The following is a 17,500-nucleotide window of genomic DNA, read 5'->3' on the forward strand; positions in this document are numbered from 1 at the left end:
TTTCTGCAAAGGGGACAGGACGACTGCACCGTATTGAGGGGAGGATGGATGGGGCCATGTATCGCGAGATCTTGACCAACAACCTCCTTCCCTCAGTAAGAGCATTGAAGATGGGTCGTGGCTGGGTCTTCCAGCATGACAACGACCCGAAACACACAGCCAGGGCAACTAAGGAGTGGCTCCGTAAGAAGCATCTCAAGGTCCTGGAGTGGCCTAGCCAGTCTCCAGACCTGAACCCAATAGAAAATCTTTGGAGGGAGCCGAAAGTCCGTATTGCCCAGCGACAGCCCCGAAACCTGAAGGATCTGGAGAAGGTCTGTATGGAGGAGTGGGCCAAAATCCCTGCTGCAGTGTGTGCAAACCTGGTCAAGAACTACAGGAAACGTATGATCTCTGTAATTGCAAACTAAGGTTTCTGTACCAAATATTCAGTTCTGCTTTTCTGATGTATCAAATACTTATGTCATGCAATAAAATGCAAATTAATTACTTAAAAATCATACAATGTTATTTTCTGGATTTTTGTTTTAGATTCCTTCTCTCACAGTTGAAGTGTACCTATGATAAAAATTACAGACCTCTACATGCTTTGTAAGTAGGAAAACCTGCAAAATTGTCAGTGTATCAAATACTTGTTCTCCCCACTGTATGGGCCCTTACAACACAGGACTCATACTTACATTCTTGGACCAATTGCACAACATAACAGCAGCAAATCAAATCGATCATATGCAATACATTGTTGTCTGGGACAATGTGTCTTTCCACCTCTCTGCTCTGGTTCAGAACTGGTTTCAGCAACATCCACATTTCACCGTTCTATATCTTCCACCATACTCTCCATTCCTCAAACCTATAGAAGAGTTTTTCTCGGCATGGCGGTGGAAGGTATATGATCTCCGTCTCCAGGCTGAGGTACCCCTCCTCCAAGCCATGGATGAGGCCTGTGACCAGATGGAGGTAGCAGCAATGCAAGGATGGATTCGTCATTCAAGACGTTTCTTTCCAAGGTGTCTTGCTAATGACAACTTTGCCTGCGATGTTGATGAAATTCTCTGGCCAGATCCAGCTAGGCGAAGAGACATTGTCTAGTTAGTTTTTATTTTATTTTTTTGAACTTACAATACGTAAAGTGACATTTGGTCAACTTTGTTGATAGTAGCCTACTCTAATCATAGGGAAGTAGAAGTGCTAAAAGTGTTTTAGGTTTATCACAGCAGAGTGTAACTCGTGCAAACAGAGTATAGTAATGTGAAACGTGTGTGTTTCATATGGTAACAAAGTGTGGTTTTTAAAAAGAAGTGTATAGTTTTTACAAGAGTGTTTAATTTTGCAAAGGATCTGTAGTGTTTTGCTAATTGGGTGTGTGGTTGTGCTAATTGTGTGTAGTGTTTTGAAAACACGGGCCCTGTTTTGAAAATTGTGCTTAAGCAATCAAAAAAAACTGTAGTGTGTAACTGTTCGGACGCTACAGACAGAAGTTGGCAGATTGGCTGTACAGAACTTCAGACGAGTCCCAAGACACTTGTGGGGGTCGTAGAGCAAAACGGAAAACACTGTTCTGTTCATGAGTCTCATCTTTCCATAGAGGGGTCATAATAGTTTGTAGGCCAAACCGTTCAGACTCTACAGGCAATTTTGACCGATTTTCGAGATGTCTCATGGTCTGACAAACACCACTCTCGCTTTTTTTGTATTATGCTAAGTAGATTTCCACGGGGGCGCGGACATCGACTCTAGTTTTTTTTTATATACATAGATATTTTACTTGCTAAAATTGACTGAATGTCAAATGTCCATCATTTCTATCAAAGGTGTGATCACTGAAGACATCTTTCACAATCTAATCAAATGAAAGCAACGAAAGCAACATAATGTCTATCTGGCACCAGTTTACATCAAGCCTGTCTTGAGCATTTGGCCATAGGTTCTCATCCAAATCACAGTACATATACCAACTGTCATGCACCTGGGGAAAACCTTTTGGAATGTGTGGAATTCCAGCCTGACATAGGTCTGACAGCCTGACATAGGTCTGACAGCCTGACATAGGTCTGACAGCCTGACATAGGTCTGGATTGAATTCATTGCATGCCTCATCCATGCCCTGAAGGAGTTTGGTACACCCATGGGGATGGTAATCAGAACATCTTCCACCTGTACAGTCATTGTGTATTGTATTTTACAGTGTTGTATTGTATTGTATGTATTGTAGTGGTCCTGTACGTGGCCCAGTTCATTAGAGCATGGCACTAGCAAACACTAGAGTTGTGGGTTTGATTCCCACTGAGGTCACATACCAAAATTTGTGGACTGTTGTTGTCCCCGTTCGGTGAAAAAGTGACTGTATGATTTTGTATGTTGTATTTAGTCAATTGAAAATGTGCTTAGAGTTTTCAAACAACTGTCCTTTTGATGATCTGTTTTGAGTTTTGTACCAAGTTGTGAAAATGTACCACATACCTGTGAAATTTGCACCGAAGCAAATAAAACAACCTGTAATAGAGCATAGTCTTGGCACTTGTCATCATAGTATTGGTGCTGTATCATGGAATGATTAAAGAAACATAGAAACGTGCATGGCTACTGAACAACTACAATCAGGCCTACTACAGCGCTTGAAAGGCAATTTCAATAGATCCATTATTAACTATATACGAATGTGTTATTAATTACTGTAAAAAACTATACATCAACGTTAATAATTAATGTGAGACTTAAAAGGCGATACATAGGCCTAACTGTTTATATGAACAATAATAGCCATCACACTATCTGTGTCACCACAGAGTATCACGAGGATTAGTTGCCACATGTAGGTTATCAAAGCAAGGTCACGCCATCATAAAACGCCCCCCTGACAAAGCAACATATTAGTTACAACTAGAGGTAAAGTTCATTGACTGGAATATCATTTTATGACGTCTGGTCAACGCGAGGTTGCTGGCGCCTTAATTGTGGAGGACGGGCTCGTGGTAATGGCTGGAGCGGAATTGGTGGAATGACAAGGTTGTTTGATGCCATTCCAGCCATGATTATGAGCCGTTGTCCCCTCAGCAGCCTCCACTGGTCTGGTCACCTTCTGAGTCAATTAAAGGTACACCCTATTGCCAGATGAAACCGTGAGACCAAATGAATCCAAATCGTCCCACTGACCTTGGTATGTAGCCTAATATAGAAGTGATAGGCCTACGTGTCTTACTGAAAACGTGTCATGTCGCTGTCAACGTTAGTGTTGACTTTCAAATGCGTGAGCTGTGTGAGCTGAAAACTGTCCACTTGCAATGTCAATTTTAGATAGGGGCAGTGGTAGTATCAGTATATACTGTATATATATTTTCAAAATCAAAATAGATACTATTTGGCCTGAATAAACATGCGCATCTGGTCATTCACTTAGGATAAGCCATTCGAGGGTTACAAGTATACATGTTTATCTGAATGGACAACGGCTAGTATATTACATATAGCCTATTCCTCAAAGGTCGTTCTTTCACTTTGGAATCTGAAGAATATAAGTTCACCTCCAGACACCTCTTCATCAGACTACATAAACCCCTACAACATGAATATGAGCGTGCTTGCAGCTCATGACAAAATGGAAAAACACTCGAAGGCAGAACTTGGCACTGAGTGCCTGTACAAACAATAATAGACCATGGGAGCATTGACCGAAAATATGACGTATGTAGGCTACAGTATACGATCTTTCTCAAGGAATATATCAGTCTTTTGTTGTTTTGTCTCACCTTGAAGTTTTGTCTCCCCGTGATGTGATCTGTAGTAATGTTATGGTGACCCGTCATACCCTCCGGGTTTATCAATTAGATGTATACTCCGCATGATATGGCTTCTGGTGTCACAGTAACGGGAAGGAAAACAGGTGTATTCCTTCGTGGGTTTCTTGTGGTATAACCATTATAGACCTTCATCTTCGTTTAATCGCACAAGAAGCAAAGATTCTGAGGAGCCCTGGGATACCTAGATTTATGGAATGAGATATATTCAAAGCGTACAACAATTAGTTTTTATTCGGCCGGCATCACAAGGGGAAGTCTAACTAACAGGTGTTTTAATATGAAAGCAACCCGAAGAGCACCAGCAAAAAAATATTTCAAATCATTTTATTTTCCACCCAAAAAAACACAATTTAATTTAAAACAGATAGGCTATTGTTCAACCTTTGTGGCAACAGTTTGTTGTGATTTGTTTACTTTCTTTTGTTTAATACTTTTTTTTGTTCACTATTTTTTTGTTCACTTCAGACACACAAGTAAAGACTCAATATAGCATATATACTTACTGTCTATACTTTGTATCTGTCCTGCTCGAGAGGGGAAATCTGTGCCAAACCCGTTGCAAGGCGTCGCCGGTCTTATACTGGCTCCGTGCGCGGGGCGTTCCCTTGCTCTATTCTAGAACGTCCCATCAGGTATCGGGTTCCTGACTAATCATAGCCACCAGACAGACAGAGACAGTCGTTGAGCTTTTGCCCTATTTGGAGCGTGGCTACATTTACTAAGTCCCGACTATCCGCTAGACACACTTGCCAGCACTTCTCTCTCCTTGTGACCCATTTATGTTCCAGTCAATTGGTTGAACCAACAACAAACTTTTTTACTACTGAGTGTTTTTTTCGCATAGTTGTTATATGCCGGTTAATTTGGACAGAAAGCACGCTATACTGGCCAGTAGGCTACCCTACAAAATGCAATTTACACACGGTTGTCGCACAGCCTTCACCTGGTCTCGCCAAGTTGCCAGATGGCCAATAACCAAATGTCATATGAGTGATACTGTATATCTGAGGTACCATATCAAAAATATTGTTCCCATTAAAATGTGTCCACACACCCCAAGTGTACTACTATTGTGAATATATAGGCTATGTGTCAAGCAGAATGAACAATAAATACTTGATTGATTTGATTTGGACACCTACAGGACACCTACAGGACACCTACAGTACCCAATGTCAAGGCCAAAAAGATCATCAAGGACAACAACGGCCTATTCACCACGCTATCTTCCAGAAGGCGAGGTCAGTACAGGTGCATCAAAGCTGGGACAGAGAGACTGAGCAGCTTCTGTCTCAAGTCCATCAGACTGTTAAATAGTAATCACTAGCACATTAGAGGCTGCTGCCCTATATACATAAGACCTGAAATCACTGGCCACTTAATGGAACACTAGTCACTATGGTTACATGGTTACATATTTTGCATTACTCATCTCATATGTATATACTGTATTCTATTATATTCTACAGTATCTTAGTCTATCCTGCTCTGACATTGCTCATCCATATATTTATATATTCTTAATTATATTCCTTTACTTTAGATTTGTGTGTATTGGGTATATGTTGTGAAATTGTTAGATATTACGTCACTGTTGGAGCTAGAAACACAAGCATTTTGCTACACCCGCAATAACATCTGCTAAACACGTGTATGTGACCAATATGATTTGATTTGATGTGATTATACTTCAATATTAACCGTGACAGCCTGACAGGTGTCTCAAACACAGATGTACACTGCCACCCCATGGCCATGCTCTGAAATAGAGATGTTTATTCAAGTGTACAGACAGAGGGTTGAGAGATGGTATACTTTAGAGATGACAAGTCAGCATATAAGAGATGTAGTAGCCTACTCTGTCATTCACAAATTAAAGATTAATTGAGACGTTTGTCATTCTGCGATTAGGCTAAAACAAATTGTTAAAAAGGAATATGGATTCCCTGAAGAAAAGGTATAAGATGTCGTAGCCAATAAGGGTAATTGATATTGAACGTCATTGAATGCATTTGTTTACCAAATTGTATCTCTTTATACATAGGGACAGTAGGCTTGTCGAGTGCAGTTGTTATATCTCATGGTGGGTACAGAGTAGGCAACCTGGTCTCAGAGCATTTCATTTTATTCTGTATGTAAAACCGGAACTCTCAATTTAGTATGATACAGTATGTTATGTTTCGTATGTTATGTATTCATTTGTGGATGTTCCTCACCCATTTTGTATGATATGTTACGAATTACAATTTGTATTATATGTTACAAATTTGAAAACTGTACAAAATGTTATAAATTTGCTAAACGTACTTTAAGTTATGAATTTGCAAAATGTATGATATGGTATGAATTCTAGATAGGTGGCTATCGTTAGCTAGCTGGCTAACTTTAGGTAGGCTAGGGGTTAGGGTTAAGGTTAGGGTTAAGTTTAGGAGTTAGGTTAAAGGGTTAAGTTTAGGGGTTAGTGGAAGGGGAAGGGTTGGCTAAAAGGGTTTTGGTTAGAGTTAGGTTGAGGGGAAGGGTTAGCTAACATGCTAAGCAGTTACCGAGTAGCTAAAATGTAGTAAGTAGCTGAAAAGTTGCTAATTAGCTAAAATGCTAAAGTTGTCCATGAGTTGTACTCGCAAACTTTGGGTTGCAGACTTTAGCATTATACGCCCACTCATCCACCCCAACCAACCAGGTAACTAGACATTCACATTATATGCCCAACCATCCACCCCGACCAACCACCCTACTTTTGTTTTTGCCTTAAGTAACCATCTGTTTTATATAACCATACCAAACGTATTATATCATACGAATTTGAATATCCCGGATCAACGTTTACTTTGTTACGTCTAATCTATGAGACCAGGTTGGGATAGCCTACTGACTGACTTCCCACGGCACAGACGTCAGTTTAACGTTTAGTTTTGATTTACATTTGGTTGAGTTATCAACTAACGTGAATTCAACGTGAAATCTACCAACATGTTCATCCTGTCATTGGAGTTAGGTTAAAAGTTGGGTGAAAAAAATATGAAATTCCGTTACACTGATGACTTTTTAGAAAAAAATTGCCAAAATGATAAGAGAAAATAAGTGTCAAATAAAGTACTGCCTTTTATATAGATTACTTGCATTGAAATAATCCCCAAATTGATCATGAGATACACACAAAAGTGGCGTTGCTATTCAGATGACCCTAGATGACACCAGTGCGTAAAGTTTGCTAAGTAAACTCTAGGCTTGTGTAAGCTACGTTATAAGGCTTGTGTAACTGAACACCACAGGGAGGAAAGAGTTAAGTCTTTTCTCTCGAACCTCAGGTTTTCTGTGCATGCTTAAGTAAACTAGCCGTTTTGATAAATGGCTGAGAAATCCAAGCTTCCTGTCCTCTCCAACTATCAGTAGTGCCGCACACAGAGAAAACAGGCAGGCTATGCGGTATATTCACTGGAACGGAAAGTGCGCGCGCTCCTCCTTAGAACTTTGAACTCCTCCACAGAACCATATTAGCCTATTCTGTGCAATATAAATGTCATATACGTAGGCCTATTGTTTAATGTTGTAGTTAATGAGTTATAGAGAGGGTTTAGTACGTTTAAATTATCAATTATGGCGAAGTGGTCGGTTTTACTATTCTACCTCCTCCAAGGACTGGTTCATCTCATTACCGGGCAGCAGCAGCCGCCACGCGAACGAGTGGGGCCTTGGCGGCAGAGGATTCAGTGGGAGAATAACGGTAAGGTGTACAGTTTGATGAGCACCGGGTCAGAGTATCAACCACCGGCGCGGCCGAGAAGCCAGTCCAGAGTCTACATGAGCACAGGGAGGGATGGCACCGGTCAGACGCAGCCTGGAACGCGGGAAGGCACAGTGGCGCACAGAAGACCTGGACCAATCGAATCGAACGTAGGTGGACATTTACGGGACCAAACCAACAACGTTCTAGATCCTGGATCTGTACATTTAGGACATGACAGTAGACAGTATCTGGTACCCAATGCTCGCCAGTCAGGGGCCAGGTCGCAGCCCGAGGTGCCATACCGAGCGGGAGTGGCGGGGTCCCCTGGCGCACGGCGCTACTCCCCAGAGTACACTTACCGTGTAAACGCCTCGGTCCCTGAGCTGCTCCCCGAGTTCTCCGGTAGCGGGGTACCGAGGAGAGGAGTCCCTGTCACTCAGGATGTTACCTGGGATGCTCGCTCGGGGCTTCCCGCCTCTCCATCCCGAGGCAGGGAGGCAGTGCCTGTACCGGGCGTAGAATACCAAGAGATGCGCGCGGAGCCCGGTGCATCCATCTCCAGGCAACCCGCACTAACGGATAATTCCAACGCACCTCATGTCATCCCTAACCGGAGGGGTGCTCCTCCAGGACCCGGACCCGTTAACCCTGCTGAAACATCGAATGAGGCAGCAAGTAACGGCGAGGACATGGTCTCGGACGACCCTCGGAACCCTTTTAAAAACCACCGGAATTCCGTCTTCTACAACATGTATTCCTCCAGAGGCAGAACGCCCGTAGCACGCACGCGGCGGCCGCGTCCCCCGGCGTCCGTCCCCGGCACTGGATATGGCACAAGATATTTTCAGAATGGTATGTAATTGGCGCATAAAAGTGTAAACGCTCCGAGTACAACCGTTATAAGCGCTTATACGGCTTATGTGATGGCATTGTCTCTCTTTAGGGCTCCCAGATCTCGTCCCAGACCCGTATGCCATCCAGGCAGGTGCATACATCCAGCGGATGCAGATGTACTCTCTGCGCTGTGCGGCTGAGGAGAACTGTTTGGCGAGGTACGTTATACTGTAGTTGCCCAACTGGCTTTGTGCGCTATTTTTTCACAGTATATGTTCTCTATTTCTCTTCATCCGCGAAACACTTTGAGGAAAAAAATCTGCAGTATCCCATTGTCTCTTCAATTCCTGAAATGTGTGGTTACTGTAAATAATGGCTTCAATTGGTAGTTTGCCACTCAATAGGCAACATAAACAGGATGTCACTTAGGTACTACTGTTTTGCATTGCCAATAAACTTAAAACATACAAATTTTTACAATTGTAAACGTTTACCTTATCAGATATAATATGACCGTTAATGTATCTGTCCCTGTATGGTCTGTCCCAGGTCAGCGAGCACAGCAAGGGACATAGACTACAGAGTACTGCTTCGCTTCCCCCAGAAAGTCAAGAACCAGGGCACCACTGACTTCCTTCCTGTTAAACCAAGACACCAGTGGGAATGGCACAGCTGTCACCAGTGAGTAAATATATTCCCATTGCATATAGGAAGTAGAAATGACTAGCTCTATTTGTCTCAGGTCTCCCTCACTCGTGACAGGCAATAGCAGCTGGCCACACGCACTTATAACAACTGTATGGTGAAACTTCAGAGGATAGTTCAGACCAGTTCCTTTTTGGTAGAACCTGAATATTTACTTAATCCAGATCCTTGTACATCATTTACTCCTGTACCCTGTCTCTTTCCTCTCTCCTGTCTCTCTCCCCTCGCTCTCTGTCTCCTGTACCCTGTCTCTCTCCTCTCTCCTTTATCGCTCCTCTCCTCTCTCCTGTCTCTCTCCCCTCGCTCTCTGTCTCCTGTACCCTGTCTCTCTCCTCTCTCCTTTATCGCTCCTCTCCTCTCTCCTGTCTCTCTCCCCTCGCTCTCTGTCTCCTGTACCCTGTCTCTTTCCTCTCTCCTTTATCGCTCCTCTCCTCTCTCCTGTCTCTCTCCTCTCTCCTTTATCGCTCCTCTCCTCTCTCCTGTCTTTCTCCCCTCGCTCTCTGTCTCCTGTACCCTGTCTCTTTCCTCTCTCCTTTATCGCTCCTCTCCACCTCTCCTGTCTCTCTCCTCTCTTCTTTATCGCTCCTCTCCTCTCTCCTGTCTCTCTCCTCTCTTCTTTATCGCTCCTCTCCTCTCTCCTGTCTTTCTCCCCTCGCTCTCTGTCTCCTGTACCCTGTCTCTTTCCTCTCTCCTTTATCGCTCCTCTCCTCTCTCCTGTCTCTTTCCTCTCTCCTTTATCGCTCCTCTCCACCTCTCCTGTCTCTCTCCTCTCTTCTTTATCGCTCCTCTCCTCTCTCCTGTCTTTCTCCCCTCGCTCTCTGTCTCCTGTACCCTGTCTCTTTCCTCTCTCCTTTATCGCTCCTCTCCTCTCCTCTCTCCTGTCTTTCTCCCCTCGCTCTCTGTCTCCTGTACCCTGTCTCTTTCCTCTCTCCTTTATCGCTCCTCTCCTCTCTCCTGTCTCTCTCCTCTCTTCTTTATCGCTCCTCTCCTCTCTCCTGTCTCTCTCCTCTCTTCTTTATCGCTCCTCTCCTCTCTCCTGTCTTTCTCCCCTCGCTCTCTGTCTCCTGTACCCTGTCTCTTTCCTCTCTCCTTTATCGCTCCTCTCCTCTCTCCTGTCTCTTTCCTCTCTCCTTTATCGCTCCTCTCCTCTCTCCTGTCTTTCTCCCCTCGCTCTCTGTCTCCTCTCTCCTGTCTCTCTCCTCTCTTCTTTATCGTTCCTCTCCTCTCCCCTGTCTTTCTCCCCTCGCTCTCTGTCTCCTCTCTCCTGTCTCTCTCCTCTCCTCTCTCATGTCTCTTTCTCTCTCCTTTCTCCTCTCTTCTCTCTGTCTCCTCTCTATCTACTCTCTCTCTCTCTCCTCCCCTCTCTCTCCCTCTCTCTCTCTCCGGTCTTCCCCTCTATGTCCTCCCCCAGACATTACCACAGTATGGATGCCTTCAGTAACTATGACCTGCTAGATGTGACAACAGGAAGGAAGGTAGCTGAAGGACACAAGGCCAGCTTCTGTCTGGAGGACACAGGTTGTGATGCTGGATTTAGACGCAGATATGCCTGCACCGCCCACACACAGGTTAGTTCTGCACCGCCCATACACAGGTTAGTTCTACACCGCCCACACACAGGTTAGTTCTGCACCGCCCATACACAGGTTAGTTCTGCACCGCCCATACACAGGTTAGTTCTACACTGCCCATACACAGGTTAGTTCTGCACTGCCCACACACAGGTTAGTTCTGCACCGCCCATACACAGGTTAGTTCTGCACCACCCATACACAGGTTAGTTCTGCACCGCCCATACACAGGTTAGTTCTACACCGCTCATACACAGGTTAGTTCTACACCGCCCATACACAGGTTAGTTCTACACCGCCCATACACAGGTTAGTTCTACACTGCCCATACACAGGTTAGTTCTGCACTGCCCATACACAGGTTAGTTCTGCACCGCCCATACACAGGTTAGATCTACACCGCCCATACACAGGTTAGTTCTGCACTGCCCACACACAGGTTAGTTCTGCACCGCCCATACACAGGTTAGTTCTACACTGCCCATACACAGGTTAGTTCTGCACTGCCCACACACAGGTTAGTTCTGCACCGCCCATACACAGGTTAGTTCTGCACTGCCCACACACAGGTTAGTTCTGCACCGCCCATACACAGGTTAGTTCTACACCGCCCATACACAGGTTAGTTCTACACCGCCCATACACAGGTTAGTTCTACACTGCCCATACACAGGTTAGTTCTGCACCGCCCATACACAGGTTAGATCTACACCGCCCATACACAGGTTAGTTCTACACCGCCCATACACAGGTTAGTTCTACACCGCCCATACACAGGTTAGTTCTGCACCGCCCATACACAGGTTAGTTCTGCACCGCCCATACACAGGTTATTCTGCACCGCCCATACACAGGTTAGTTCTGCACTGCCCATACACAGGAAAAACTCTGGGTCAAGAGTTCTTCTCCCTCCTTTCACTATAGAACAATATAGCCAGATAAATGTGATGATGTCTCATTACTGGGTTACCTTCGGACTCTTTTCACGTTATTTGTTTTTGCATATTGAGCTGTGGCTGTGTTTTGTTTTGCGTTGACAGGGGCTGAGTCCAGGCTGTCATGACACCTATGCTGCCAATATTGACTGTCAGTGGATCGACATCACTGATGTTCCTGCAGGAAACTACGTCCTGAAGGTAACGTCCTTCAATTATTATTGTATTTACAACAGCAGCTTGGTAATGATCTATTCCTTAATGGTATCACAGTTCTGCCCAGTGCAATCTGAATGAGGTCTGACCATCTCCTCTAAGCAGCGTTGTTCACACAAATCTTTTCATTGTTCAGGTCATAGTGAATCCCAGTTATCATGTTCAAGAGTCGGACTATTCCAACAACGTGGTGCGGTGTGATGTCACATACACGGGTACTCAGGTTCAGACACGGAACTGTCGGGTAACCAGGTAAAGAGATGCTCTGTGATTGGTTGGCCAAGATATAAGATTCTCTGTGATTGGCCATGATGCCATACATAACAAGGTCTCAGCCCTGTATAGGTTTTCCCACCCCAAAGGCCATGTCAGTGCAAAAAATAGAGGCTGGATGGCAAATATAGATGTTTTTAGTCATTGTAATAGCATAAACATGAATATATATATTGTGTATATTGTATATACAGTGGGGAGAACAAGTATTTGATACACTGCCGATTTTGCAGGTTTTCCTACTTACAAAGCATGTAGAGGTCTGTAATTTTTATCATAGGTACACTTCAACTATGAGAGACGGAATCTAAAACAAAAATCCAGAAAATCACATTGTATGATTTTTAAGTAATTAATTTGCATTTTATTGCATGACATAAGTATTTGATACATCAGAAAAGCAGAACTTAATATTTGGTACAGAAACCTTTGTTTGCAATTACAGAGATCATACGTTTCCTGTAGTTCTTGACTAGGTTTGCACACACTGCAGCAGGGATTTTGGCCCACTCCTCCCTACAGATCTTCTCCAGATCCTTCAGGTTTCGGGGCTGTCGCTGGGCAATACGGACTTTCAGCTCCCTCCAAAGATTTTCTATTGGGTTCAGGTCTGGAGACTGGCTAGGCCACTCCAGGACCTTGAGATGCTTCTTACGGAGCCACTCCTTAGTTGCCATGGCTGTGTGCTTCGTGTCGTTGTCATGCTGGAAGACCCAGCCACGACCCATCTTCAATGCTCTTACTGAGGGAAGGAGGTTGTTGGCCAAGATCTCGCGATACATGGCCCCATCCATCCTCCCCTCAATACGGTGCAGTCGTCCTGTCCCCTTTGCAGAAAAGCATCCCCAAAGAATGATGTTTCCACCTCCATGCTTCACGGTTGGGATGGTGTTCTTGGGGTTGTACTCATACTTCTTCTTCCTCCAAACACGGCGAGTGGAGTTAGACCAAAAAGCTCTATTTTTGTCTCATCAGACCACATGACCTTCTCCCATTCCTCCTCTGGATCATCCAGATGGTCATTGGCAAACTTCAGACAGGCCTGGACATGCACTGGCTTAAGCAGGGGGACCTTGCGTGCGCTGCAGGATTTTAATCCATGACGGCGTAGTGTGTTACTAATGGTTTTCTTTGAGACTGTGGTCCCAGCTCTCTTCAGGTCATTGACCAGGTCCTGCCGTGTAGTTCTGGGCTGATCCCTCACCTTCCTCATGATCATTGATGCCCCACGAGGTGAAATCTTGCATGGAGCCCCAGACCGAGGGTGATTGACCGTCATCTTGAACTTCTTCCATTTTCTAATAATTGCGCCAACAGTTGTTTCCTTCTCACCAAGCTGCTTGCCTATTGTCCTGTAGCCCATCCCAGCCTTGTGCAGGTCTACAATTTTATCCCTGATGTCCTTACACAGCTCTCTGGTCTTGGCCATTGTGGAGAGGTTGGAATCTGTTTGATTGAGTGTGTGGACAGGTGTCTTTTATACAGGTAACGAGTTCAAACAGGTGCAGTTAATACAGGTAATGAGTGGAGAACAGGAGGGCTTCTTAAAGAAAAACTAACAGGTCTGTGAGAGCCGGAATTCTTACTGGTTGGTAGGTGATCAAATACTTATGTCATGCAATAAAATGCAAATTAATTATTTAAAAATCATACAATGTGATTTTCTGGATTTTTGTTTTAGATTCCGTCTCTCACAGTTGAAGTGTACCTATGATAAAAATGACAGACCTCTACATGCTTTGTAAGTAGGAAAACCTGCAAAATCGGCAGTGTATCAAATACTTGTTCTCCCCACTGTATATATTATATATTTTTTATTTAACTAGGCAAGTCAGTTAAGAACAAATTCTTATTTACAATGACGGCCTTCCCCGGCCAAACCCGGACGAGACTGGGCCAATTGTGCACCGCCCTATGGGACTCTCAATCACGTCCAGATGTGATACAGCCTGGATTCAAACCAGGGACTGTAGTGATGCCTCTTGCACTGAGATGCAGTGCCTTAGACTGCAGCACCACTCAGGAGCCACTCGTAAATATAACAGAATACATTTGTTTTGATACACTTACATATCACTATTTCTTAAAGTCGATCTCTTTCTTCTTCTCTCCACAGGGGTTAAAGCATTCCATGGATTCTGAGGTATTCTTCCTCTTGTCTCTTTAAGTACTGTAAACAGCAACAATCTCAACCAGTTGTTGTGGCAACAGCTGTTGTAGATAGATTTTTTTTTTTTACCATTCCTGTTGATGACATTCCTTCCATTCTTTAGTGTGTGATATGTTTGGAAATCTGTACTAAAGAAGGCCTTTTATTGCTAAATACCGAGGATTACGACATGACATTATGTATTTCATTGATATAACAAATCCGTTGAAGAAGAGGGTTATTTTTGTATTATTTAGCATGATCTTGGAAGATGGAATGGAAAAAGTGACTGTGCTTGAATTAGACATTATGCTTGAATAATATTATTTGTATGTTTTGATGTTTGATCTGCACTTGTAGTATAGTTAGATGCAGTTGAGTACGTCTTTAAAACCACTTCGTGGCCGTAATTAATAAGTTGCAAACGCCTGGTCTGTATGTGCTAAGTATCAATGTAATAATAGATTTTCTTTTACTTTGTAAGTATGTACGCATGTGTGAGCGAATGTAATTTTATTTTATTTTACATTGTAATGTAAAATTGTTTATATGCCGCTCAAACCTACATTGTACAATTGTTGTTGTTTTCGTTGAGGGTGTTGTTTTCGATACAATCAGCATGGTGAAGAGTGGGTGTATTAAAAATAAATTCACCTCCGACTATTCTTTTCTTTTGTCATATGGAAAATAGAGCTCACACAAGCGCGGGTTGACTTATAAACCGCAGTCCCCGCGGTTAGGCCTATATCTGGTTAGGCCTATATCTGGTTAGACCTATATCTGGTTAGGCCTATATCTGGTTAGGCCTATATCTGGTTAGACCTATATCTGGTTAGGCCTATATATCTATAGGCTACATGTAGGTTTTAATTTCATTATTTTAGGCACTAGTGCGTAAGCCTAAGCTTACGGACCTAACTGTACATGCTCCAAATAGCCTACACGCTACTCAACAAATGCTTTTGGGAATAGGCAGCAAAAGTTTAACGTTGATCCACGGAAGCAAAAAGGACAATGTCAGAGTTGAATTCAATAACAGAAAGGCTGCGAAATGGAGATTTGAAAATAAGGAGAAGGGAGGGCCAGAAGAGTGACGTTTGGGAACGATGTGGTGAAATGGTAAAAGAGGATGATGACATGTTATGTGTGATGATTGTGAGACACTAAACAAATTCTCACAAGTCACAAGAAGGGGACTTCAAATAGGCCTATAGCACATCAAGGGAACTGTAGCCTACTGTTGAGATGGGTTAAATGGAAACTGATTGTAGGTCTATAACCTCTCACATAGCCTAAAATATTAAAAGGAAAATTCCAACCCCAAAAAAACTATCTTTTGGTATTTGTTTTATTAGTCCATTGTTGACATAGTCTCAAAATGTTGTGTTTGTCAACAATCAAGTTTCCAAGATATGTCACTTTCAAAATACAGAAATCATCTCCATATGATGCATTCTGAATCACATGACGCAAAACAACAACGGACTAATGAAACAAATACCAAAATATAGTTTTTGGGGGGGTTGGAATTTTCCTTTATCTCCAACAGAATTACGCAATTCCTACAGTAAAAATGATACACCAAATGTAGGCAACATTTTTGACTCGGGAACAGGAGTGGAGAAATAGGATTTCTTTCTTTCAGCATCTTGAGCGACTGAGAATGAGCAGTTAGATACGCTACCATCTGTAGAGGTGCTGTCTTAATCAGCACCACAAAAGCAAATAGTATTTTAACCACATAATATATGCATCCAAGCCCAACTGAAATCTTATATGGGTTGGGTTGTTTTCACAGCTTTCTATTTCCTTACAACCGGTCAAACTGATGCCATTTGGACATTTTGCACAGAAAATCTTTCCTGTTTTTTTTAAATGGTTATTTTCACACGACATCAAAACAATTTTTGTCTTTCAGTTGGACAAATGGAGGAAAAACAGTTAAAGTTGCTTCCTAAATACTGCAATGCAATTTTGGATTAAATGATCTTTGAGAGTATCTCCTCAATTTGACTCAACCTACTGGTTGAATGAAGACTGCTCGGAAGTGGAGTACGTGCGGTGCAGATTGTGCCTGGTCTTAAGAGAGGCTGAGCCCTGGAGCACCAGACCTCACAAACACGGAGGACAGCTGCTGTGCTGTGACAGTTTGTGTGCTGACAGGCCTCTGTGGAGACTGGGGCCAGAGGTCGTTATACAGCCACGGGTTGGTTTGAGTTGGAAAGTCATTATGTACAAAGCTATTTATAACACATTTTGTCACTGAAAAGTTTTTGACCAAGATTTGGGAACACTACCTGCATTCAATATGAGAAATATATACGAGCCACCAGAAGACATAGACTCTGTTGTAAAAGAACAGCAAACATCTAAGATGAACTGGTTTACACTGGAAGCCTCTAATGTGTGTCTATGCCAGAATAGATTGTCTATGTTATTGAAAGAGTCTGACTGGAAAATCCTCTTCCTCTTTATTCAACTCCATTCCATCCCGTCTGTCTAGGAATTCCAGCCCAATATTTACAGACAGTCAGTGACAATCTAAGTCAAAGCTCCACTCTGTTGGGAGGTACAGACTTTCTACTTTTTGTGGTCAACAGAAACAGGACTAGTCAGTAGACTAGAGAATCAGCCATTGAACATGTCAACTGTTTGAACAAGAACATTAGATGCTACAAAGCTTTGTTTCCTATTCTACCCAGGTCTTCTAGAGAGGCCCTGTGAATTCAAACATGCCATGTAGAAGAGAAGCCAGTGGCTGTTTGCTCAGCTGTGAGCCATGCAGCATGCAGACGGATGGTAGCAGCTAGCTCAGACATCAGGAGCGTCCAGCTTCTCCTGGCTAGGGACTTCAGTGGTACTACAGTACATGGACATGGAAACGTCAGGTTGGCCCCTTCTGCTTAACATCCCTCAGACATCATTACATCAACCCAGATGTTGTTGGCAGGAAGGATATTAGTCTCTGTGCGTCCCAAATGCTATCTCGTTCCCTATATAGTGAACTACTTTTAACTAGGGCGCATAGGGAGTGGACAAAACATTAGGAACACCTGTTCTTTCCATGACATAGACTGACCAAGTGAATCCATGTATAAGCTGTGACCCATTACTGATGTCACCTGATATATCAAATTCAATCAGTATCGATGAAGGGGTTAAATTAGGATTTTTAAGCCTTGAGACAACTGAGACATGGATTACGTATGTGTGCCGTTCAGAGAGTGAATGGGCAAGACCAAAGATTTAAGTGCCTTTGAACAGGGTACGGTAGTAGGTGCCAGGAGCAC

The 17,500-nt window shown here is 43.4% G+C and overlaps 1 protein-coding gene across 1 annotated transcript; it reads left to right on the forward strand.

Annotated features, from left to right (window-relative positions):
- The first annotated feature begins 7,112 nt into the window (after positions 1-7,112).
- On the forward strand, positions 7,113-14,868 carry LOC139550174 (protein-lysine 6-oxidase-like). Its single transcript, XM_071360869.1, has 7 exons — positions 7,113-8,379; positions 8,471-8,579; positions 8,911-9,042; positions 10,478-10,634; positions 11,678-11,773; positions 11,925-12,040; positions 14,178-14,868. Exons 1-7 carry the CDS (start codon positions 7,398-7,400, stop codon positions 14,182-14,184), a joined length of 1,599 nt encoding a protein of 532 aa, XP_071216970.1. The 5' UTR covers positions 7,113-7,397; the 3' UTR covers positions 14,185-14,868.
- Positions 14,869-17,500: the final 2,632 nt, after the last annotated feature.

The sequence above is a fragment of the Salvelinus alpinus genome, chromosome 23, assembly GCF_045679555.1.
Source record: "Salvelinus alpinus chromosome 23, SLU_Salpinus.1, whole genome shotgun sequence".
Classification (NCBI taxonomy): Eukaryota; Metazoa; Chordata; class Actinopteri; order Salmoniformes; family Salmonidae; genus Salvelinus; species Salvelinus alpinus.

Bases quoted from the DNA above. Each gene is read 5' to 3' on its own strand.
- LOC139550174 (XM_071360869.1), top strand. From the start codon at position 7,398: ATGGCGAAGTGGTCGGTTTTACTATTCTACCTCCTCCAAGGACTGGTT. The intron at 8,580-8,910 runs GTACGTTATACT...GGTCTGTCCCAG, and splicing joins GAGGAGAACTGTTTGGCGAG to GTCAGCGAGCACAGCAAGGG. The intron at 10,635-11,677 runs GTTAGTTCTGCA...TTGCGTTGACAG, and splicing joins CCTGCACCGCCCACACACAG to GGGCTGAGTCCAGGCTGTCA.